At 47.8% G+C, this 23,885-nt stretch overlaps 1 protein-coding gene across 1 annotated transcript in view; it reads right to left on the bottom strand.

The window, feature by feature from the left end:
• Positions 1-3,998: 3,998 nt before the first annotated feature.
• The window catches only part of FSTL3 (follistatin like 3), a 62,292-nt gene continuing 42,405 nt past the window's right edge, over positions 3,999-23,885 (bottom strand). Inside the window, exons 4-5 of the mRNA XM_066604637.1 lie at positions 20,152-20,379; positions 3,999-6,502 (exon numbers count right to left, since the gene is read on the bottom strand). Coding sequence (XP_066460734.1) covers positions 6,450-6,502; positions 20,152-20,379 — 281 coding nt within the window. The 3' untranslated portion in view covers positions 3,999-6,449. The remainder of the gene's footprint in view (positions 6,503-20,151; positions 20,380-23,885) is intronic.

The following is a 23,885-nucleotide window of genomic DNA, read 5'->3' as shown; positions in this document are numbered from 1 at the left end:
TCACAGGGGCAGGGATTGCTCTATTGAACTCATCCCAGACTGTAAACTGCCTAAAAGCCGCATGTACAACCTGACTGCTCCTGAGAGACAGGCTCTAGAGGTTTATATCCGGGACAGTTTAAGAAAGAAACACATACACCCCTCAAATTCTCCTCTGTCCACTGGTTTTTTTTCGTTAGGAAAAAGGATGGGGGTTTGCGGCCCTGTCTTGATTTCAGGGAGCTAAACAAGATCACCAAGCGCAATCCGTACCCGTTGTCTCTCATTCCACATCTGTTTGCACAGTTGAATGGTGCCAACTGGTTTTCAAAATTAGATCTACGAGGGGTGGATAATTTGATTCAGATTGAGGGGGACAAATGAAAAACTACGTTTAACACCCTTGAAGGGCATTTCAAGAACTTGGTGATGCCGTTTGGTTTAACAAACGTTCCTGCAGTTTTTCGATCCTTTATTAATGAGGTATTCTATGAACTTATTACCCGCTTCATTCTGGTATATTTTGTCGATATTCTTATCTTTTCATCAGATTTCGAATCACACATTTCTCATGTTCATCAGGCCCTCCAAGTTTTGTGAAAAAATAGTTTGAGAAAAAGGAAAAGTGTGTTTTTTCTGTTTAAGAGATCACATTTCTGGGACACATTATTACTCAGAGAGGTTTCAAGATGGATTCGGAGAAGGTACAGGTGGTGAAGGACTGGGTGTTACCAGAGAATGTGAAGGCGCTTCAGAGGTTTCTGGGGTTTGCAAATTATTATCAGAAGTTTATCAGAGGATTTTCGGCAGTGGTCAAACCAGTAACGGATATGACAAGGAAGGGTTGTTTCCCTTCTAAATGGTCACCAAGGGCATTACAATCTTTTCCTGCCTTGAAGAGATGTTTTGTGACGGCCCCGATTCTAGTGAAACCAGACTCATCCAGACCTTTCATGGTGGAGGTTGATGCCTCAGAAGTTGGAGGTGGGGCGGTGCTATCCTAGAGAACAAGTACAGTGAAAGATCTTCGTCCTTGTGCTTTTTTTTTCACGTAAATTTTCTACTGCTGAGCAGAATTATGACATTGGTGATTGAGAGCTGTTGGCGATTAAATGGGCATTTGAGGAGTGGCAGCACCTTCTAGAAGGGCTCAGCATAAGGTGAAGGTTTTTACGACCACAAAAATCTGATTTACCTAGAGTCAGCCAAAAGACAACCCGAGACAGGTGCATTGTTCACAATTTTTTTTCGTGTTTTGACTTCCTGGTTGCAGTAGAAATGTTAAGGCCGATGCTCTTTCCAGGAGTTTTGTTCCGGTGATTTTGGATGAACTCCCTGTGCCCACTGATTTGGAGGTGGTTTTGGTGTCCGTGGTTTCACTAGAGTGGAGGAGCAGGTCCAGAAAGCACAGGATTTAGCCCCGGAAATTCTTCCTATAGGAAAGTTGTTTGTCCCTGTTCATTTGAGGTTCAAGCGCTCCTTGAAGTACATAGGTCATCCAGGGATTAAAAATACCCGTAAATTACTCAAAAAATTTTTTGGTGTCCGTTTTTGCGACAAGATGTTTTGTCTTGTCCTGTGAGGTTTGTGCGAGGACTAAATCGCCTCGTAATTCCCTTGCCAGGAGGTTGATGCCTTTGCCAATACCTGTGAAACCCTGGACTCATTTGTCTATGGACTTCATTACGGCTTTGCCGCTTTTTAGAGGGTAATACTGTTATCTGGGTTGTGGTTGATCTTTTTAGCAAAATGTGTCATTTTGTGGCTCTTCCCAATGTTAAAACTGCCCAGATTGTTCATTACTCATATTGTGAGATTGCACGGGTTACTAGCAAATATCATCTCCGATCACGGGTCCAGTTTGTTTCCTGATTCTGGCGCTTTGTTTACTCTCGGTTGGGTATTAAGCTCTCGTTTTCCTCGGCCTATCATCCAGAGACTAATGGACAAACTGAGAGATGTAACTAGAGTCTGGAACAATACTTGCGGTGTTATGTCTAAGAGAATCAGAAGGATTGGTTGGGGTTTTTGCCTCTATCTAAATTCGCACTTAACAATAGATTGTTGTAATCTACAGGGACATTGACCCTTCTTTAGTAATTATGAGTTCCAGCCATGTTTTGGTCCCTTTTCTAAGAAAGTGTCGGAGGTACCTGAGAAGAATGAGTTCTCCTCTAGCATTGAGGCGGTGTGGGAAGATATTCAGAAGAATCTTCAAAGGATGGCTAAAAATTTCAAGCGAGTGGCGGATAATAGATGTTCTGAGGGGATGAATTTCTTGGTGGGAGACTTGGTGTGGTTGTCAACTAAGAACATAAAGCTCAAACAACAGTCTTTTAAGTTAGATACACGTTTTATCGGCCCTTTCAAAATTATGGGAAAAAATTGTTATTCTCATAGAACTCAGAATCTCCAAATGGAAAGACACAGGATTAATGTGGTTCATAAGTCTTTGTTAAAAAATTGTTGATTCAGGAAACCTTGACACGGTTAGTGAGCTGATGTATCTTGGCCCATAATCCAACTAATGCCTTGCATTTATTTATCTATTATTCACATGCAGTGCGGCTTTTAAACGCCAGGGGGAGCCCAGGGTGGCAGTACCAATGTGGTTCTCTTTTTTAAGGTGCAGGGCAACCCTCCGAATTATTATAGCGTCATTAATAGGTTGCTGGTCTGCAAGGTGCGCAGACCTTGGTCACCACTTACTTGTTTCTGTTTATCTCATGGTTCCCCAGGCGTATATACACAAGGCTTTTTTCACCATAAAGTGCTTTTATTGATGCACAGCAAGCCGAGGTAGTGCCTCAGATACCTGAGGAAGGGAGACGTTCCCAAAACATTGCTGCTATTGCTGATGTGCCTCCATTCTCTATGTCTGCAATGAATTGAAGCACTTCATGGTCTAAAAGCACTTTCTGGTTAAAAAAAAAAAAAAAGCCATGTGTGTGTACGCCTGGGGAACCATGAGATAAAACAGCAACAAGTAAGTGAAGAATTATGGTGTCTGTGATTTATTACATGCATATATGTGATGGCAGGATCCGCTGCACATGACGCCTATAAGCAAGCCCGAGTAACACACACTCTGGAGTTTGATTATGTTTGGCATGTGACAAATAGTTGATTAACAGGCTGAGATCAGCTGATTGGCCAGGTCCTGAGCGGCAGACCCCCATCAATAGTGCAAGGGGTAGAAGTCCCAGGATACCCGTATGAGGTTATGTTCCCACGTAGTGGAGCGGACATTCCACACGATTCACGCAGGAACATACAGTAACTGTAAGGCCTCATGTCCACGGAGAAAATCAGGCCCGCTACGGATTCTCCATGGAGAATCCGTAGTGGGTCCCTCCTGCCCCGCGGACATGAGGGCTGAAAATAAGAATTACTCACCTCTCCGCATGCTCCGGATCTTCCCTTCTCGCGGCCTGATCTCTCCGTCGCGGCCAGATCTTCTTTCTTCGGCCCGGCGGATGTGCTCGGCACGCCGGCTGCGTGCCGCGCGCATACGCCGGGCACATCCACCGGGCCGAAGAAAGAAGGGAAGACCGGTACCGTCCAGAGCAGGTGAGCTAAATTCTGGTGCGGGTCTCCGGCAGATCTGGACGGCTTCCATAGGCTTCAATAGAAGCCTGTGGGAGCCGGCTCTGCGGGAGACCCGCACCTAAATGGAGTATGTCCGGATTTTTTTCTGCATGCGGGACCCGCGGCTGCAGGGAAAAATGACATCCGCAGGTATTTAACTACCTGCGGGTGTCTAATGCATCCCTATGGGGCGCGGATCCGCATGCAGGAAAAACGCTCCGGATTTTAATTCATAATTTGCCCGTGGACATGAGGCCTAAGTGTGGCCAAGCCGCATCTTCATGCGTACCTGCCACTACTGCCGGCTGCTCAGATGTCACAGGTTATGACTCTAAAGAAAGAAGTCGTAAGCTGAAGTTTAGTAATATTACTTTAGACAATGTGATTCTGGGTGGAGGGAAGGCTGAATATCAAAATAACATGAAATGAGACAAATTTATTCATTTTTTTAATTTTTTTATGGATAGAAAAACAGTAAAGACACAAAGATAGAAAAATAGAAAAACAGCACTGCGGTCCCCGACCGTCCAAGAAGGAGGCAGATTACCCCTGACACTGAGCAGCTGATACTGATTCGCAGTCTGACGAGGCTTCCCTCACATCAGGGCTTTGTGGGGCTTTTCTATAACGGCTTGGAAAAACTCCCAGGAATTTCATGTTTTTGGGTTTTTTTAATTACAGACAAAATTTTCCGGGTATTTTTTTCTTTTAGAGAGAACTATTGCAAAATGAAAACAGTAAGTGTCCGTCTCCTCGAGCATGCTGCAGCTTGAAGGAAACCACCCAAAGGGTTTTTCCAGAAGTATTTGAGAATCGGTTAAACCTACATCCAAAGTTGCAAAGGGAAGAACTGCAAGTGGTTTTGGTGCAGAACTTGATGTGATTGCAGTTTTTACCACAACTGCATTAAAAACTGTAGAAAAATCCCTGTGAAACAGCAAGTGGTTTTTAACCTCAGCCGCTCAATCTGAGTAAGACCTCAGTGTGGTTTCATGCTTTTAGGAAAAACTGTGTTTTTCCAGCATTTTCCTAATGTCTTTTCCAGCATTTTTTTTTACATTTCTGCTAGATATTTGCTGGAAGGCAATCGTGAAATAGTTAAAGCCCTACAACACTGATTTTTTGTTTGGGGGTGATCTATTGAATTTGGTACGTTTTTTGAACCCATGCATTTTCTCCAGTTACAGAGCGCTCTCGGTGCTGTGAATTGTTTTTCAGGCATTTTCCCATAAGCTTCTCTGTAGGCCTGAAACCCCCTCCCTAAAACAATGCATGTTAGAACGTGTTTGTATCACGTCTTACTCACAAAAGCATATGTAGGATGCATATTACTCAGTCCTAAAGGCCCATTACATTTTATTGGGCGTCTCAGACCTGCATTTTTTTTATTACCTGCGTAAGAAAAGAAAAACGCAGCATGTCCTATTTTGGCATTTATCACACATGTAATATAACCATTATAGGCTATGGGGGTTTAAAATACGCATGCTACATTCATGTTTGCTGTGCGTAAGCAATACACACATAATACACAGCCAAAAGACGGCCGTGAGAGTGAACGCCAAGTCTAGGGCTGCTCAGTGACCAAAGTCAGCTGGCACGAGTAGCCGTGACATTTGCCCATAAAGCACAAGAAATTCAACTTTGCTGGACGTCTTGCAATTTGAAACATGCAATGACCTCTATTAAATTAGGAGATACATTGCGATCTGTGATCACACAACCCGTTACAGCCAAAGCCACCATGTCGCCCTAACCTAAACAAAATACTTGTAAAGAACATGAAAGCCATGGGGGTAAATTTACGAAGACCGAGTGCTTATTCACAGGAGTGTACATCGGCCGCTGTTTTCACGCTCGGTTGATATACGGTACCATCTGAGCTGTCTGCCCCTCCCCTTGCTGGCTCTCTGCCTCTCTCCTCCCCTCGTCTGTTTGCAATAGGAGGGGGTGGGACAGGAGCTAAGCTCCTGCCCCCTTGTCCACAGCCAGCAATGAGGGGGCCGAGCTAAGCTTCATCCCCATCCTGGCCCCTCCCATTGCAAACAGCCAGAGGGGAGGAGAGAGGCAGAGAGCCAGTGAGGGGAGGGGATAGACAGCTCAGATGGTAGCGTATATCGGACTCTTTATATATCAGTCACATCCCTTGCGCCAGCTAGGAGCAGGCAGAGAATTCTGGAAAAGTTGCAGAAAAGTTACAAAACTTCTGTGTGTGCAGGACTGCTCCCAATGTTCACCTTTTCTATGCCCGAATTCCGGTGGAGTTTGTAAATGTCCCTAATGTTTTTCACAAGCCAAAAAAAGGTACAAAACTGCCTGTGTGCGCAGCCCTGCGGCTGCCATGTGCCTGCGTGCGTCGGGCTGGCAGTATATGCCGACATATCTGTATATTTTCAAAAGGAGAAGTGCAGAGAAAACATTATGCTTTGTCCTACAAACCCAAGGACGAGCTCCGTTTTTCTGCTTATTAATGTGTGGTTTGGCATTCCAGTAGTGTGCCAACCTCATAGCTTCCTTCTATCTGTGCCACTTCTGGAACGGCCTTCATGTCACATGCTTAGTTGTTTAGTGTCAATAAGTGCCCATTGTACCCCTGTGCCACCATGCCACCCTGTAACAGATGAGAAGACTTCATTTGCTGCCTGAGGAACACATCAATATGCCAACAGATTCACCAAGTGGTACTACAAGACATAACATTTCTTACAAGATATCACCTTAAATATGGCGGAGTTTAGACCCCGCTAGTATACTCTTGGGTAAAAGAGCCTGGATACATATAAATAACACGGCCAGTCAATAAATATGCCTCACTGTATGTACAATATACACATGGAGCGCCCGTCTGCCCGTCCCGAAACTTCGCTGGCATCATGGGGATTTCACACAAAGTTCTTAACTGCATCATCAAAATCCATGGAAAATTCGGTGTGCGCTGCAAGCAAAGAGAAGTCTTATGAGTCGCTCCGTTCTGTATACTGATAGTTATAACACAGATGTCCTCGGCACACACTAATAAATATGGGTACAGAACCTTATATAGAGGGCAGTAAACTATGTGCGAAGTAACCACCAATAGGCCTCATTACGGCAGTCACTATGGGCTTACTCGGTTACCCGCTGATGGCCAGGCTCCAGCTCTAACAGTCTTTATCACATCTATCATTGCAGCATTTTTAATGCACCCCATCATAAATAATGCTGCCGCGCACAACGATAAAACAGACAGCATGTCCTCTTCTGGTCCGTATCATGGCCGAGCAGCGGATAAGTAGTATGTATTGGGCAGCAGGTGGCAGTCGTGTGCTGTCCCATGCAACTGGCACCTGAGATTCTTGGGCGCAGCTCACAATACGGCCACTTGAATGAGACCTTTGATTGGCATCACACGCTCACAAGCACATTTGCTCAAGCATTTACGCGATGGGCGTTGTGTTTTTGCGAGCACATGTGCGTGGTGTACTGTATGTATTTGTGCACACACGTTGAGCACATTTGCACACAAGCATGCCTTTATCGATTTCAAAGGGCAATTACTGATTTTAAGGGGTTTCAAAGGAGACCCCGCTTGTCTTCTGCATCCTCTGCTCAGAGCGCCTGGCTGTATAACAGCTGAGCGCTACGAGCGGGGAACAGCTGGATGCAGAAGACAAGCTGGGCCCACCCGGCTTGTCTTCTGCATTCTCTGCTCCAACCGCTCGGCTGTATAAAGGCCGGGCGCTCAGAGCAGGGAACAGCTGGGACACCCCGCTTGTCTTCTGCATCCTCCGCTCGGAGCGCAAGGTGATCACTCAACGTTTGAGCGATCATCTTTTGCTGTGAATGACACAACGATTATCGCTCAAAAGACATCTTACTCGTTATGTCTTAACGGGCTTATACTCTGCAAGCAAAGTATTTCCACTTGCAAATCCCCATCATCTGCACTAAAGAAGTGAGTCTGCAGCTTATACAGAGGTCCTGCAAGTAATCTGTACAACAAGGAGGAATTGGTCATCTACCAGGCTAAACTCAGCACTTCTGCAGCAGTCTCCTATACATTCCTCTGTTCATCATTAAAGGGGTTGTCCCGCGCCGAAATGTTTTTTTTTTTTTTTTCAACCCCCCCCCCCCCCCCCGTTCGGCGCGAGACAACCCCGATGCAGGGGTTAAAAAAGAACACCGCACAGCGCTTACCTGAATCCCCGCGCTCCGGTGACTTCTTACTTACCTGCTGAAGATGGCCGCCGGGATCTTCACCCTCGGTGGACCGCAGGGCTTCTGTGCGGTCCATTGCCGATTCCAGCCTCCTGATTGGCTGGAATCGGCACGTGACGGGGCGGAGCTACACGGAACCGGCATCCTGCACGAGCGGCCCCATTGAGAAAAGAAGAAGACCCGGACTGCGCAAGCGCGTCTAATTTGGCCATTAGACGCCGAAAATTAGATGGGCTCCATGGAAACGAGGACGCCAGCAACGGAGCAGGTAAGTGAAAAACTTCTTATAACTTCTGTATGGCTCATAATTAATGCACAATGTACATTACAAAGTGCATTAATATGGCCATACAGAAGTGTATAGACCCACTTGCTGCCGCGGGACAACCCCTTTAACTCGTACCTAGGCTGTAACACCACCTAGTGATGGAAAGCAATACAACAACCTACAAGCTCTGCAAAGGCATTAAACTAGAAGATCAATACCAATGTTATAAATGTGAAAGCACCTCTGTCTGTCTGTTACCTTTTCACTGCTGAAGTCATTTGGATGAAGTTTGGCAGGGAGATAGCTTGCATCCTGAGGGTGACTACCCACTACAGTTTTTTTTCGCTGCGAATTTCGCAGTGAAAAAAAACTGTAGTGGGTAGTCACCCCAATGGAGGACATAGCCTACATAATATCCCAAAAATGTATAGCGTTCTCTAGGGAGCGCGACAAGACAGATTTGTTCAATGTTGTGCAGACGCGGCAGAGCGGAGGGTGAAGGGGGTGCACATCAAAAGCTAGGCCTCCCCAGGGAGGCAGACACCTGAGAGCAGACATCGTTCCTGCATGTATGTGATTATTAACCCTTTACAATCCATTTATTTTTTCTCACCCATTCTCCCCAGCTCCAAATAAATTGGAGCTGGGGAAATGGGTGAGAAAAAATACATTTTCCCTGCACCCTCCTGAACTGACAGAGTTCAGGAGGGTGCAGGTGCTTACTGCACCGTGGAGGGACCTGCTTACCTGTCAGGCGTCTTCCGCATTCTCCTTCTGCCTCCCGGCTCGGCGATCATGTGACCGCTGGGGTCAGGTGGCACATGGCGGTCACATGATCGCCGGGCCGGGAGACAGAAGGAGAATGCGCAAGACGCCGGTCAGGTAAGCAGACCCCCCACGGTGCAGGCTCCCGGCTCGGAGTTCAAGTGACCGCCGGGGGTCAGGTAACACCGGCGGTCACATGATCGCCGGCCGGCCGGAATCTCTATGCATTGCATAGCGCTAATTGAGCGCTATGTAGTGTGTAAAGGAGAAGGCAGAAAGGGTTAAAAACCCTTTCTGCCTTCTCCTCGGGGGTCCTCGATGAGGACCAGTGCAGGAGTGTATCTGCACCCGATGTGTCTGACGATCGGGTGCAGATGCACTCCTGCACTGCAGTGTCGGGCCTGCCCCGACATCGGAGCTGTGGAGGAAAATGATGATGTCGGGGCAGGCCCGACATTGGATTGGAAAGGGTTAAGTGCGGCAGAGAGGAGGGGAAGGGGGTGCACATTATAAGCTAGGCCTCCCCAGGCAGGCAGACACCTGAGAGCAGACGTCGTTGCCGCATGTATGTGAATTTTAAGCTGGCAGGGATACCCCACGTTGCCCTGGATTAAAACTTGAACGAAAGACACATTAATATGGATTGAGATTTTCTGTGAAAATCTGTATTGCCCATAGCAACCAATCACGTATCCTAGCAAAAGATGACAAGGCCAGAACCGTAGAGAACAGCGCTGACAGCGGATCGCAGCTACTTCCTTTCACCACTTCAATTTTTTACGTTTCAATAAACAGCAAAACACAAAAAATACAAATTCCACGCAGACAAAGTGGCAGGTAACCCAAAGACCCCGCAGGACACCAGAGACCCAAAGACCCCGCAGGACACCAGAGACTCAAAGACCCCGCAGGACACCAGAAACCCAAAGACCCCGCAGGACACCAGAGACCCAAAGACCCCGCAGGACACCAGACACCCAAAGACCCCGCAGGACACCAGACACCCAAAGACCCCGCAGGACACCAGAGACCCAAAGACCCCGCAGGACACCAGGGACCCAAAGACCCCGCAGGACACCAGAGACCCAAAGACCCCGCAGGACACCAGAGACCCAAAGACCCCGCAGGACACCAGGGACCCAAAGACCCCGCAGGACACCAGAGACTCAAAGACCCCGCAGGACACCAGGGACCCAAAGACCCCGCAGGACACCAGAGACTCAAAGACCCCGCAGGACACCAGGGACCCCGCAGGACACCAGAGACCCAAAGACCCCGCAGGACACCAGAGACCCAAAGACCCCGCAGGACACCAGAGACCCAAAGACCCCGCAGGACACCAGGGACCCAAAGACCCCGCAGGACACCAGGGACCCAAAGACCCCGCAGGACACCAGAGACCCAAAGACACGGCAGGACACCAGAGACCCAAAGACCCCAAGATCCCGCAGGACACCAGGGACCCAAAGACCCCTCAGGACACCAGGGACCCAAAGACCCCGCAGGACACCAGGGACCCAAAGACCCCGCAGGACACCAGAGACCCAAAGACCCCGCAGGACACCAGAGACCCAAAGACCCCGCAGGACACCAGGGACCCAAAGACCCCGCAGGACACCAGAGACCCAAAGACCCCGCAGGACACCAGAGACCCAAAGACCCCGCAGGACACCAGAGACCCAAAGACCCCGCAGGACACCAGAGACCCAAAGACCCCGCAGGACACCACGGACCCAAAGACCCCGCAGGACACCAGGGACCCAAAGACCCCGCAGGACACCAGGGACCCAAAGACCCCGCAGGACACCAGGGACCCAAAGACCCCGCAGGACACCACGGACCCAAAGACCCCGCAGGACACCACGGACCCAAAGACCCCGCAGGACACCACGGACCCAAAGACCCCGCAGGACACCACGGACCCAAAGACCCCGCAGGACACCACGGACCCAAAGACCCCGCAGGACACCAGAGACCCAAAGACCCCGCAGGACACCACGGACCCGAAGACCCCGCAGGACACCACGGACCCAAAGACCCCGCAAGACACCACGGACCCAAAGACCCAGCAAGACACCACGGACCCAAAGACCCCGCAAGACACCACGGACCCAAAGACCCAGCAAGACACCACGGACCCAAAGACCCCGCAAGACACCACGGACCCAAAGACCCCGCAGGACCGTGAAAACATCTGGAAAATCCTCTCTTGATGCTCTCCAAATTATCAAAACCAAGCAGACGCTATTTGAAGAAGATAATAGCCCCCTTCCCCCCCTTCTCTGGGCTCCGAAAGTGAATCTGAAGAGAATTCACTAATAACCTCGGACTAATACATCGAAGCTCTGCCAACCAGAGACTCTAAAGTCTGTTTTGTAGCTTAATGACCTGACACTTTTTAGCAATTTCACCCATGTGGTGGTTTACCTGCCCTATTTTTTTTTCTTTCCGCTACCAAAATAATTTTTTCTGTGTTTTTTTCCCATGACATATAGAGCTATTTTTTAAATATCGTTTTCACTGACTTTCCCCCCCCATTTTTTAGTTTTATTGGTGGTAAATCGCTAAAAAATTTTTTTTTTCTAACATTCATATTAATTTTTTTAATGAGTATATTTACGCAAAAATAAAGTATGGGAATGGGTTCCTCATTGTGTTTTGGAAGGTTTGCTATATAATAAGTATGGTTTTGGATCACAGGGTGCTTACAGCGACGGTTTTGGTTGGCATCAGCTATGGGTTCTCTTTTTTCCGTATATATTTTAATTTTATTCTGTAATTTTGTTTTACTTATTTATGCAATTTTTTTTACTATGTCCCCAATAACATCATATAAGACCTCCGGGGGACATTCACATGGTCTTTTTTTTTCTTCTTAAAGGGGTTGTCTCACGAAAGCAAGTGGGGTTATACACTTCTGTATGGCCATATTAATGCACTTTGTAATGTACATCGTGCATTAAATATGAGCCATACAGAAGTTATTCACTTACCTGCTCCGTTGCTAGCGTCCCCGTCGCCATGGATCCGTCTAATTTCGCTTTCTTCTGGCGTTTTTAGACGCGCTTGCGCTGTGCGGTCTTCTTCCTGGTGAATGGGGCCGCTCGTGCCGGAGAGCTGGTCATCGTAGCTCCGCCCCGTCACGTGTGCCGATTCCAGTCAATCAGGAGGCTGGAATCGGCAATGGAACGCACAGAGCCCACGGTGCACCATGGGAAAGGACCCGCGGTGCATTGTGGGTGAAGATCCTGGTGGCCATCTTGGTGAAGGAAGAAGTAGGAAGAAGGAAGACGTCGCAGAGCGGGGATTCGGGTAAGTAATATGTTTTTTTTTTTTTTTTTTAACACATCCATTGGGGTTGTCCTGCGCCGAACGGGGGTCCTATGGAAAAAAAAAAAAAACCTGTTTCAGCGCGAGACACCCCCTTTAAATTTGACCTTTTTATCACTGTAACTGAGGCATCAATAGGAGCCCCAATTACAGGAGAAAACATTCCCCTGTAGTGACAATAGTCACTGGCAGAGCTGATCAGCGTCTTCTAAGACCCTGTAGCTCTGCTGTGTCGGGTATCCTGGTGGTCACATGATTGCCGGCTCATGCAGTAGAAGAAACACTTCTACTTTCACTCTTTAGTACATAGCGCTCATTAAGCGCTGTGTACTAAAGAAAGAAGAAGGCAGAAGTGGTTAAAAATCACTCTTGCCTTCTCCTCCGGGTTATCAGCTGTGACTAACAGCTGACAACCCAACCTGCTTCTGATTGATTGCAGAACAGGGGATTTAATCCCGTGCTGTATTTTTACTATCAGCTGGGATAAAAGCCGAGGACTAAGTGCCATAAATTTACTGTGCTTGGTCCTTAATGGGTTAAAGAATTCACCCAAAACAGTCAAGAAAGAAATCTAAGACCGAAGGAAAGATGTAAAAGACATACATACCAGAATCTACACCCTCGAGGATTAATGCGCCAAAATGATTAGCCATGCAGAAAAAGTCAAGGATATTCTCATCGATAATCACAAATCCCTTTACCTCCATAGACAATCTGGAGAGCTGGTCCAAACGTAGTAATCTACGTATACGTGCAATCCCAGAAAACATTCCTGTCAAAAGATTTTAACCACTCTTTCCCAAATCTTCAACGGTCTCATAGAGAGAGACGAAAACACAGATCTTGGTGTGCAAAGGGCTCATAGGGCTTTCAGATATAGATCTGCGGAATCTGATAGACCACGAGACATCGTTTGCTGTGTAGAAAGCTTGAAAATGAAACAGGAAACCCTATACAAAGTCAGACTTGGCACAAAAATAGAATATGACGATAAACAAATTAAAATTTTCCAAGATCTTTCCAAACTCACATTAGACCTAAGAAGACAACTCCGACCCCTTACAAGTATACTGAGGGAAAAAGAAATGCCCTATAAATGGCTTTTCCCATTTGTTCTGGCCATGTCAAGTCCAAACAGAACATGGATCATCAAGATACTAGAAGACTTCCCTCTGGTCTTGCACAAACTAGACCTTTCACACATCCAGATTCCAGGCTGGACATCCGCAGAGGACTCACTAGATCTTCCTTCTCTTCCCAAAATCGATACTTTGACTCAAGTGACTCCAAACAAGCCAAGAAAGGTGAGAAGAGTGGACTCGGATCACACCATATCTCCTGAAAGAGGACCCCCAGTAGGCACCTCCTGATGGGACATCATGCAACTTCTCAACAATCCGCTCCCTTCTCTAGTGTTAAAGGGGTTGTCCCGCGGCAGCAAGTGGGTCTATACACTTCTGTATGGCCATATTAATGCACTTTGTAATGTACATTGTGCATTATTATGAGCCATACAGAAGTTATCAAAAGTTTTATACTTACCTGCTCCGTTGCTGGCGTCCTCGTCTCCATGGTGCCGACTAATTTTCGGCCTCTAATGGCCAAATTAGCCGCGCTTGCGCAGTCCGGGTCTTCTGCTGTCTTCAATGGGGCCGCTCGTGCAGAATGCCGGCTCCGTGTAGCTCCACCCTGTCACGTGCCGATTCCAGCCAATCAGGAGGCTGGAATCGGCAATGGACCGCACAGAAGCCCTGCGGTCCACAGAGAGAGAGGATCCCGGCGGCCATCTTCAGCAGGTGAGTATGAAGACGCCGGACCGCCGGGATTCGGGTAAGTGCTACCCGGTTTGTTTTTTTAACCCCTGCATCGGGGTTGTTCTGTATGATGATGCTATGTCTGTACTACAGAGAGAAGATATCCTGCTTTTCTCTGTGCACCATATATACAACACAGCATAGAGGGTAGATTCCTCCCACGAACTCAAAGAAAAATGAAAATTACAGATATATTCCCTGCAGGGGAAAGTGCAGGATACAAGTCACAGAATGGCCAACAACACAGCTATCCCTTATTTCCACGGGGCAGCTTATTCTGAAGAGTCATCTGAAAATGCAAGTATGCTTTAAGTTCATCTTACCCTTTTATTGTCCCAATTCTTATACTTCCACCTTCTCTAAATGGCAGCCTAGGAATAGTTAATTTTAGGGAAAAAATGGTCATCTAGCTAAATTCTCAATTCTTTAATTTCCTGCCTTTGCAATGCAATGCGTCTTCCTTCTTTGGAGGATCGTAGTTAATTCTCATTGTGATGCCATATAGCTATTATGATAAACCCTAATAGCCACCTATCCATGTAAAACACGTCTGATGAAGCTTCTCCGAACCCAAGTAGGTTTGAGTTCCACAGGGTTTAGGCCTCATGCCCACGGGCCTGCATGGTTTCCCCGTGCAGGATCCTACAGCAGATTCCACCCGGCCCGCAGACATGAGGCCAGAAAATCCATTATACTCACCTGTCCGGACGCTGCGGGGCTGTCCTCCATGCAGGCCAGATCTTCTTTCCTTCACAAAATGACGATCTCAAGCTGCCACCAGGAACTTAACTATAAGCTATTAACGAGGTGGTACCGAACACCAGTGCGGCTGGCTAAGTACGGCGGGGGGGGGGGGGGGGGGGGGGTGTCTGACCTGTGTTGGCGATGCCTAAGGGAGGCTGGCACACTGTCACACATATGGTGGTCATGCCCCCAGGTTAGGACATTCTGGAGGGAAATAGAAGCACTGTACAATGCGCTGAACAAGGGATCCTATGCGTGGACCCTTGAGATGGCCCTCTTATCGATCCTCCCGGGGTCACTAAAAAGCAACAGGAAAAGCTCACTTAGGTTCTACCTCCTAGCGATGCGTACGGTGATACCCAGACTGTGGAGATCCCAGGACCCCCCTACCAAAGTGCAGTGGGTGACCGTCCTAGATGAAATAGGCCGCATGGAAGAACTGAAAGCACGAGAAGACACGAAATATTCAGCATACCACGCCACATGGGAACCGTGGCTAACATTTCGTAGCTCCCCAAGATTTGACCAATGGTTGGTAAGTTAGAACCAAACCTGAAAGGGTGCGAAACAGTCCCGGAGCCAAGAATACCCCCCCCCCCTCCACTGTCTTACACCCATCTCTCTTACCACTTCATAGACCCTTACGCAACACGCGCATACAACCAGGCGCGGTCCACAACTGCCACCCTCCGCGCCCCTGTCACCCCCCCCATTAGGGGTCCAGGGGATGTCGAGGCAAGGCTGGGGACCAACCCCTACCCCATGTCTCAAACACTCTCCCCCCACCCCTATTTCTAACCCACCTTAGACCCCTCCTACCCCTTCTTCCTTCTATACTGTTACAAAGTTTTAGAATAAGATGATCATAAAAGTTTACTAGAAGCAATTATAAGCGTAACTAGCAGGGACGGGCGGGATGTAAAGTTTTATTAGTACAAGCAAGAAGTTTAATGAGCAAGAAAGTAATAGATGCTGTTGAAATGCCTTTGAAATTGATTGTACAACTGAGTATTGAAAATGAATAAAAACACTTTTAAACAGATCTTCTTTCTTCTGCATGGTGGATGCACCCAGGACGCCGGCGTTGTGTTGTGCAAATGCGCTGTGCCTTTTTCTTTTAACTCCTGCTTTCCTGCGGTGTGCGGCACGGACGCAGTGACAGCTGCAGATGTGTCGCGCATCCAAACAGCTTCTGCTGGCTTCAATGGAAGCTGCAGGAGCCTTCCGTGCAGGAAAACTGCATAAAAATGGAGCACGCTGCTGTTGTTTTCCCACGCAAGCGATCCGCACCGGGGGAAAGTGACATCTGCAGGTATTTAATTACCTGCGTGTGCCCAATGATTCCCTATGGGCGCGGGAGACCCGCGCTGTATTTTGAAAAACCATTAATGCCGTGGACATGAGGCCTTAGTGAGCTCAAAGCTTGTGAGGGACCTTTTACATAAGAGGGAACACGCACTTCTGTGGAAAGTTCAGCTGCAAAATCCGCACTGCCGATGTGCAGACTTTGGTGCAGAATTGAAAAGAGCAGCAACCTGCCGGTAATTCCACATCCACAGCCAGCAGTGCGCATTTTGGTGTGGACAGGGACAGCGTATTCTACAACAGCAATGTGGAATATTCAGTCCTGTGTGGAAGGTCCCTGAGACGTGTTAGAGCGAGGGCACCTCTCTAATCCACTGGAATGTTTGCTGTTAACATAGTATTTCCAGATAAAACCCATCCCCGCTTCTTGGTTTATTTCTAGAGACTGGAGCATGATACATTTCTGTGCGGGGAACACATGGTTAAAGGGGTTGTCCCGCGAAAGCAAGTGGGTCTATACACTTCTGTATGGCCATATTAATGCACTTTGTAACGTACATTGTGCATTAATTATGAGCCATACAGAAGTTATCAGAAGTTTTTCACTTACCTGTTCCGTTGCTAGCGTCCTCGTTTCCATGGAGCCGTCTAATTTGCAGCGTCTAATCGCCGGATTAGACGCGCTTGCACAGTCCGGTCTTCTTGTTTTCTGAATGGGGCCGCTCGTGCCGGAGACCGGCTCCTGGTAGCTCCGCCCCGTCACGTGCCGATTCCAGCCAATCAGGAGGCTGGAATCGGCAATGGACCGCACAGAAGCCCTGCGGTCCACCGAGGGAGAAGATCCCGGCGGCCATCTTCAGCAGGTAAGTAAGAAGTCACCGGAGCGCGGGGATTCAGGTAAGCACTCTCCGGTGTTCTTTTTTAACCCCTGCATCGGGTTTGTCTCGCGCCGAACGGGGGGGGGGGTTGAAAAAAAGACAAAAAACGTTTCGGCGCGGGACAACCCCTTTAATACAGGAGGACCACCTTGTAAGTGTTTTATCAAGTTGTTTCATCTAATATGTGACTTCAAGCGTACATCCAAATATATAAAAGTTACCATACTTTGCATCACTTACTTTTTGCATCCACCTTTCCGTATATTTCATAGACAGAACAGTACGGGTTGCCCATGAGAAGAGACAGATCTAAAGGGGCACCACAGAGCGTATACACTGCCTGAGACACGAGCATGGTGCCCCAGTTCCCCGTGGCGAGGTACTATCACGTCAGCCATGCGCCGGTGTGTCCCACACACAGATGTGTCATCCTTTGTCATACTATTTATATCATTTAAAGGAGATGTCTCGAGGAAGCAGTTAAATTTTTTTTTTGCCCAGTCCCCCCCATTAAGTACACATTACTAAGCCCCCCTGTAAATGACATTTCTAGCTGGTTTGTACTTACCGTTCCAGCGTTTCAGCAACTTATAAAAGTTTTCTCAAGATGGCCGCCGGCTCTTTCCCCATCGCTCGCTGCAGCCCGACGTGCGCGCTCCCGAGACGCTGCCAGCTGTGTCTCCATGGCAACCGGACGCATCGCAGCCGCCGACCAGACGCCCCGCAGCCGCCGGCCAGACGCCCACCGCCAGGCAGCAGGTAACCGGCGCTAGCCCCCGGCTCCCCAGCGCTAGACCCTCAGCCCAGGTGAAGGCCCCGGAGCCCAGCGCTAGTTCCCCCGGCCTAGCGGCAGCCCCCCCCGGCCTAGCGACAGCCCCCCCGGCCTAGCGGCAGCCCCCCCCGGCCTAGCGACAGTCCCCCCGGCCTAGCGGCAGCCCCCCCCGGCCTAGCGGCAGCCCCCCCCGGCCTAGCGACAGCCCCCCCGGCCTAGCGCTAGTTCCCCCATCACAGCGGCAGCCCCCCCGGCCTAGCGACAGCCCCCCCATCGCAGCGGCAGCCCCCCCCATCGCAGCGACAGCCCCCCCGGCCTAGCGCTAGTTCCCCCATCACAGCGGCAGCCCCCCCCCGGCGCAGCCCGGCGCAGCGGCAGCCCCCCCATCGCAGCGACAGCCCCCCCCCCCGGCGCAGCGCTAGTTCCCCCCCGACCCATCACTTACCTGGGACGCTTCTCGGGGCGGGGCTGGGCTGGGCTGGGCTTCTCCGCTGGGCAGCTCCAGTTTCTGCACCTTCCTCTAACAGAGGAAGGTGCAGAATGGCCGCTGCAGCGCGCTCCCGAGCAGTGACAGCTCGTCTGCGCATGCGCAGAAGAGCTGTAGCGGGGAGCACACTGAAGCGGCTCGTGCTGAAAGGAGAAGACCGGACTGCGCAAGCGCGTCTAAAAAAGCAAGCTGCCAGCGAATTTAGACGGAACCATGGAGACGAGGACGCTAGCAACGGAGCAGGTAAGTGGAATAACTTCTGTATGGCTCATATTTAATGCACAATGTACATTACAAAGTGCATTAATATGGCCATACAGAAGTGTATAACCCCACTTGGTTTCGCGAGACCACCCCTTTAAGTTTTAACTTTCACTGTCTTATGAAAAAGGTAGTCCATGCGAAACACATGTGAAGCGGTGTGTCTGTCCTCTGAAGTAATGTATGTGGACCCTCATGACCTACCTAGTAAGGCCCACATTTATTACATATGGGTATGTTTGCATATTCTCACTCTACAGCTAGATATCTCACATCCTTATATGTGCTCAAGTATTGTTTTGCCAATACACCTTGTGTGTGGTTTGGACTGGCATCAAAGAGGTGTTAGCTAGGCTTTAACATGTAGATCATCGGACTGAAGGGGTGCTGAACAGCTTCCCAGATTTCATCGGAGCATAGAATGCCATCTGTTTAATAGCAGCCGTTCTGAGTAGAACAGGCTTGTCCTATTGGAATGAATGTCACAAGGCTGTAGTACTCAGAACGGCCACTATATGGTGTCCGGAGCGCTGACAGGGTTGTGCACTGATGTAAACACTGAAGAGGTTGCAGCACTTGGACAAGCGCTGTGCCCCCTTCTATCAGCCGATCGGCAGGGGTCCTGGGCGGTGGAGCACCCATCAGATATTAAGACTCTATCCTGAGGATCGACAATCAATTTCTAAAGCCCGGATGACCTTGAACTGTTTTTGAGGTATTTGGGCTGCCATCTTGGTTTCTTTCCCTCCTATTTTCCATTTGCTCGTGTAATAAGATATTGTAGCCATAATGGCAAACTGTTTATTTGGGATACTTTGATTTGGGTAACTGACCTTTTTCACTTTTAGGCTGACCGAGTCAAGTGCTGCATCTGCTGAGCTTTCGTATGCGACAGCAGCTTTGTGGTTGGGATCCAAGCTCATGTATAACAAATTGTAGCATTAAATAACCTTAGCATCATTTGCTTGAATAAAATATACAAATAATGCTTTAACCCTTTGCAATCCAATTTTGGATTCAGGGTTTTTCCTAGGGGGCTTTCTCTTTCTGCCATTATACAACGGCGCCATCTGCTGGCTAGAGTCAGTACTGTGGTATGTGATATGCTGGAGAGGCCCCGGACAAAAGAGCGGCCAGTAAGAATACCCTGCTGGACGTCTTCCGACATCAGAGCTGTACAGCCTTCAGTGAGAATGTCTTTAGACGTCAGACAGTGGATTGGAAAGGGTTAATATACATTTTTCTTTAGATGAGATCTTAAATCGTCTCTTTTCGAGTAGTGAAATAATGCAGAAATGTAAGCTAATGAAATGTATACAAGAAGAATCCCGGTTCTAGACAATTATTGCCTAGGTGTGCGTATAAATATATATATTACAAATGCAACTACAGACAACAGATACAATGTAACAAAAAGTACTTTATGAGATAATGCTGAAGAACAAGTGGGCAATACTGTATACAATGAATGTAACACGGATGGAGGATGAGCTGGATGGTCTTTAGGACACAATAAAACAATATTCTATGTAAATAGGTACCTGGGGGCAAAACTGCCAACACTCTGCCTAACCTGTATTTTTTCAGTTGGCCAGCTGCTTGCAACAATAGTCGCCCATGAGTTGCGCATAAGACATAAGAAGAACAAAAAAGTTCAATGCAGAATAATAAAGGGCAGACATTCTATGCACAACAACACTACGACACTAATATATATGATCTATAACTAGCATGAGAGCGGACATGACAACTAGATGCTTTACCTGCGCAGCCGCCTGCATGGCGGACTCCTATGGATCGTCCCAGGAAGCACGTGGCTCTTCGGAGGTGACAGGCTGAGGGATAGGTGACATTATTGTTCCCGCACAGCATGTAGTCAGAGGCAAGAGGCGCTGGACACTGAGAGGTGCGACACATGACACAATGGGCACTGCCAGTCTGGTCCACAACACACGAATGAGTCCCCGGGCAAACCACGTTAGAACACGACTCTGGAGGTGCAGAACAGTGACAAATAGACAAGACATTAATTGTAAACCATGACTTGGTATAAACAGCATCCAAGTCAATCATGTCATCTGGTGTGCAGATCAGTTACTGAAGCTCATGGAACGGTTAGCTCGTTTTTGATCTAAGGGGCTAAAGGGGTAACATTATAAATGACATAGGGTAGGTACTAGTACCGAATGTTGCCAGTCTTGATTGGCCGGGCAATTACATTGAATCAGGTAATTCCAACCAGGTTTTTAGCAAAATTCATGGGAAAACCGAATTTCCCATAATGCCTGGCAGGGAGGTTAGCCTTGACGATGTCACTAAATGTATCCTCAATCTTGTGTATGGGCAGCAGTTTCATTGGACGCCTGCATCACATGACCTAGCCATATAGCACAGGCATAGTGTAACCAGCGACGAGTGTACAGCCGAGCATACGAGAGGGAAGCAGCATCACATATATAAAACTTGTCTGTTAGGGACAGATATTCTGCAGAGGGGATATTACCGCTGGTGTGAGAGCTTGTATACCAGCAGAGCACTCAAAGAAGGTGGGAATGGAGGAACCAGAGGAAGAAGCAGCATCAAGTTAATATGCCTATACGATACGTGGTTGTACATTGTGAGATCTCTGCTGCTGTCACTGTGTGTATCAGCAAATCACACAGACAAACTCCACCTTGGTGTGGGGAATATTACAGCTCAGTGTTTGTGGCCTCAGATGTCATTCAAAGTCCCAAGTCCAGCCACTACAAATTATTTGCAGGCCTTACGCAACTAGCAGTGCGGTGAGGGGAATTCATTGTTTAATGCTTCATATATCCATTTAGTGTATTGCTTTACAGTGTACTATATATATATAGTTTTTGACACTTCTTATTGGTCTTGTACTTATTTAAGCTATTTTGTGTATCTACGCTTTGTGCGTTCTATTTTATATGTTAACTTCTTATATTCATCCCACCCTAATTCATTTATTTTTTTGCTGTGTTCTTTCTCGTTTTACTTTGCCTTCCCGGCCTCTTATATATGTATACAGATGTGTGTGTGTATATGTATATATATATTCCCCCCCCCCTCCCCCATCCCTACATATTTTGGTTACTGCCATGCACCCTATATTCATTGTGTGATAGGCATGTTTTGTCCGCTTGCATACTCTATATACTTGTTGTTATCACCATCACCTTATAGTGCTTTAACCCAACCAAGGGGGATGTGGAAACGGAGGTGCCAGCTCCCAATGCTCACAGCAAAATAGAGTCCAATCAGGAGGAGAAGGAAGAGGATGACCTAACATGGTAAGGTAGGTAGCATCATCATAGCAGCTCGCAGTGAGAGGCGACAGCACTCTGCCAAGGCAGCAAGTAGGGTGTAGCAGAAACACACAAGGGCGATGCCGCTAGTCACAGCAGCAACATCCGGCCCACAGGTGCTTAAAAAATGCAGCAAGAACGTAAACCGCTCGACAAGACAGTAAAGGGGGCAATAAACGAAAAAAGAAAGCGTTTAAACTATTAAAGCAAGAAGGCAGCGAAGAAGCGTTAAAATCATACACGGAAAAAAAATATGCAAAGAAAAGATCAAAATTGCTAAAGAGGAGGCTGAAAGCCTGATCGCCAAAGAGAGCAAAAACAACCCGAAACTATTCTTCAATTATTTTAACAGCGAAAGGATTTGCACTGAGAGTGCTGGCCCTTTAACAAATAATGCAGGAGAATTCATTGAAGATGATGGAGGGACGGCAAATCTAGTAAATGTTTTTTTTTTAATTCACGAACGAAAAGGAAATGCCACATGTGATGCATAAAATAAACCCCTTGCAAAATATTAGATACCTAACACAGGAGAAAGTGCGGAACAGGTTAAAGAAGATTAAAATCGTTAAATCACTGGGTCCAGATGGAATACACCCAAGGGTTCTAAGGGAACTAAGTAAGTGATGTGATAGCTAGACCACTATGTCTAATATTTGTGGATACTATCAAGACCGGGGTTGTACCACTGGATAGGCGCATTGCCAATGTAGTTCTAATGTACAAAACGGGGTCCAAAAGAGAGCCTGGTAACTACAGGCCGGTAAGTCTCACTTCAGTAACTGGAAAAATATTCAAGGGGTTTCTGAGAGACGCCATCGAAGAATACCTCAAGGAGAACAATGGTATAACTCCTCACCAGCATGGGTTCATGAGGGTCGATCATGTCAGACCAACCTGATCAGCTTCTACAATGAAGTAAGTACTAGATTGGACCTAGGAGAGTCTATTGATCTCGTATATCTGGACTTCTCTAAAACATTAGACACTGTGCCGCATAATAGGCTGATATATAAAATGAGACAGCTCAGACTGGGCGAAAACATGTGGATCTGGGAAAGGAACTGGCTCACAGATAGAAAGCAGAGGGTAGTAATAAACGGTTCATACTCTGATTGGGGCACCATTGTTAGTGGGGGCCACAGGGTTCAGTATTGGGCCCCATTCTGTTCAATATATTTATCAACAACCTGATAGAGGGGGCTGCACAGTAAAATATCAATATTTGCAGATGATACAAAACTATATAAGACAATGTGCGGCTACAAAAGGACATAGATAAGCTGGGGGCTTGGGCAGAAAAATGGCAAATGAAGTTCAGTGTGGATAAATGTAAGGTTCTGCACATGGGCAGGAGGAACGGATGTCACCAATATACACTAAATGGGGTACTGCTAGGAAAAAGTGATATGGAAAAAGACCTGGGAGTACTAGTGGATTGTAGATTTAACTGGAGCAACCAATGCCAGTCAGCTGCTGCAAAAGCTAATAAAGTCTTGGGGTACATTAAAAGAGGTATAGGGGCGAGGGACGAGAACATTATTCTCCCGCTATATAAGGCACTAGATATGAGCGAACCTACTCGTCCACGTCCCTTTTTCGTCCGAGCGCCGCGATTCTCGAGTACTTCCGTACTTGGGTGAAAAGATTCGGGGGGCGTCGTGGGTGAGTGGGGGGTTGCAGCGGGGAGTGGGGGGGGAGAGAGCTCCCCCCTGTTCCCCGCTGCTACCCCCGCTCCGCCACGCCTCCCCCCGCCCCCCCCCCCCCGAATCTTTTCACCCAAGTACGGAAGTACTCGAAAATCGCGGTGCTCGATCCAGTAATTACTCGAAACGAGTATATTCGCTCATCTCTATGAGGCACTTGTCAGGCCCCACAGGGAATACTGCGTACAGTACTGGACACCGGTGCTCAGGAAAGATGTCACAGTGCTTGAGGGGGTTCAAAGAAGGGCAACTAAACTAATACATGGAATGAGAGGACTGGAAAACCCGGAGGGGTAATCCAAATTGGGATTATTTACCCTTGAAAAAAGACCATAATAATCCAAATTGGGATTATTTACCCTTGAAAAAAGACGGCTAAGGGGCGACGAAATAACTATGTATAAATACATGAGGGGACGATACAAGGATCTCTCCCAGGATCTGTTTATACCCAGGACTGCAACAAGAGAGCATCCTCTA

This window comes from Eleutherodactylus coqui, chromosome 5 (genome assembly GCF_035609145.1).
Source record: "Eleutherodactylus coqui strain aEleCoq1 chromosome 5, aEleCoq1.hap1, whole genome shotgun sequence".
Lineage (NCBI taxonomy): Eukaryota > Metazoa > Chordata > Amphibia > Anura > Eleutherodactylidae > Eleutherodactylus > Eleutherodactylus coqui.
This window is presented reverse-complemented; position numbering and strand designations above follow the sequence as displayed.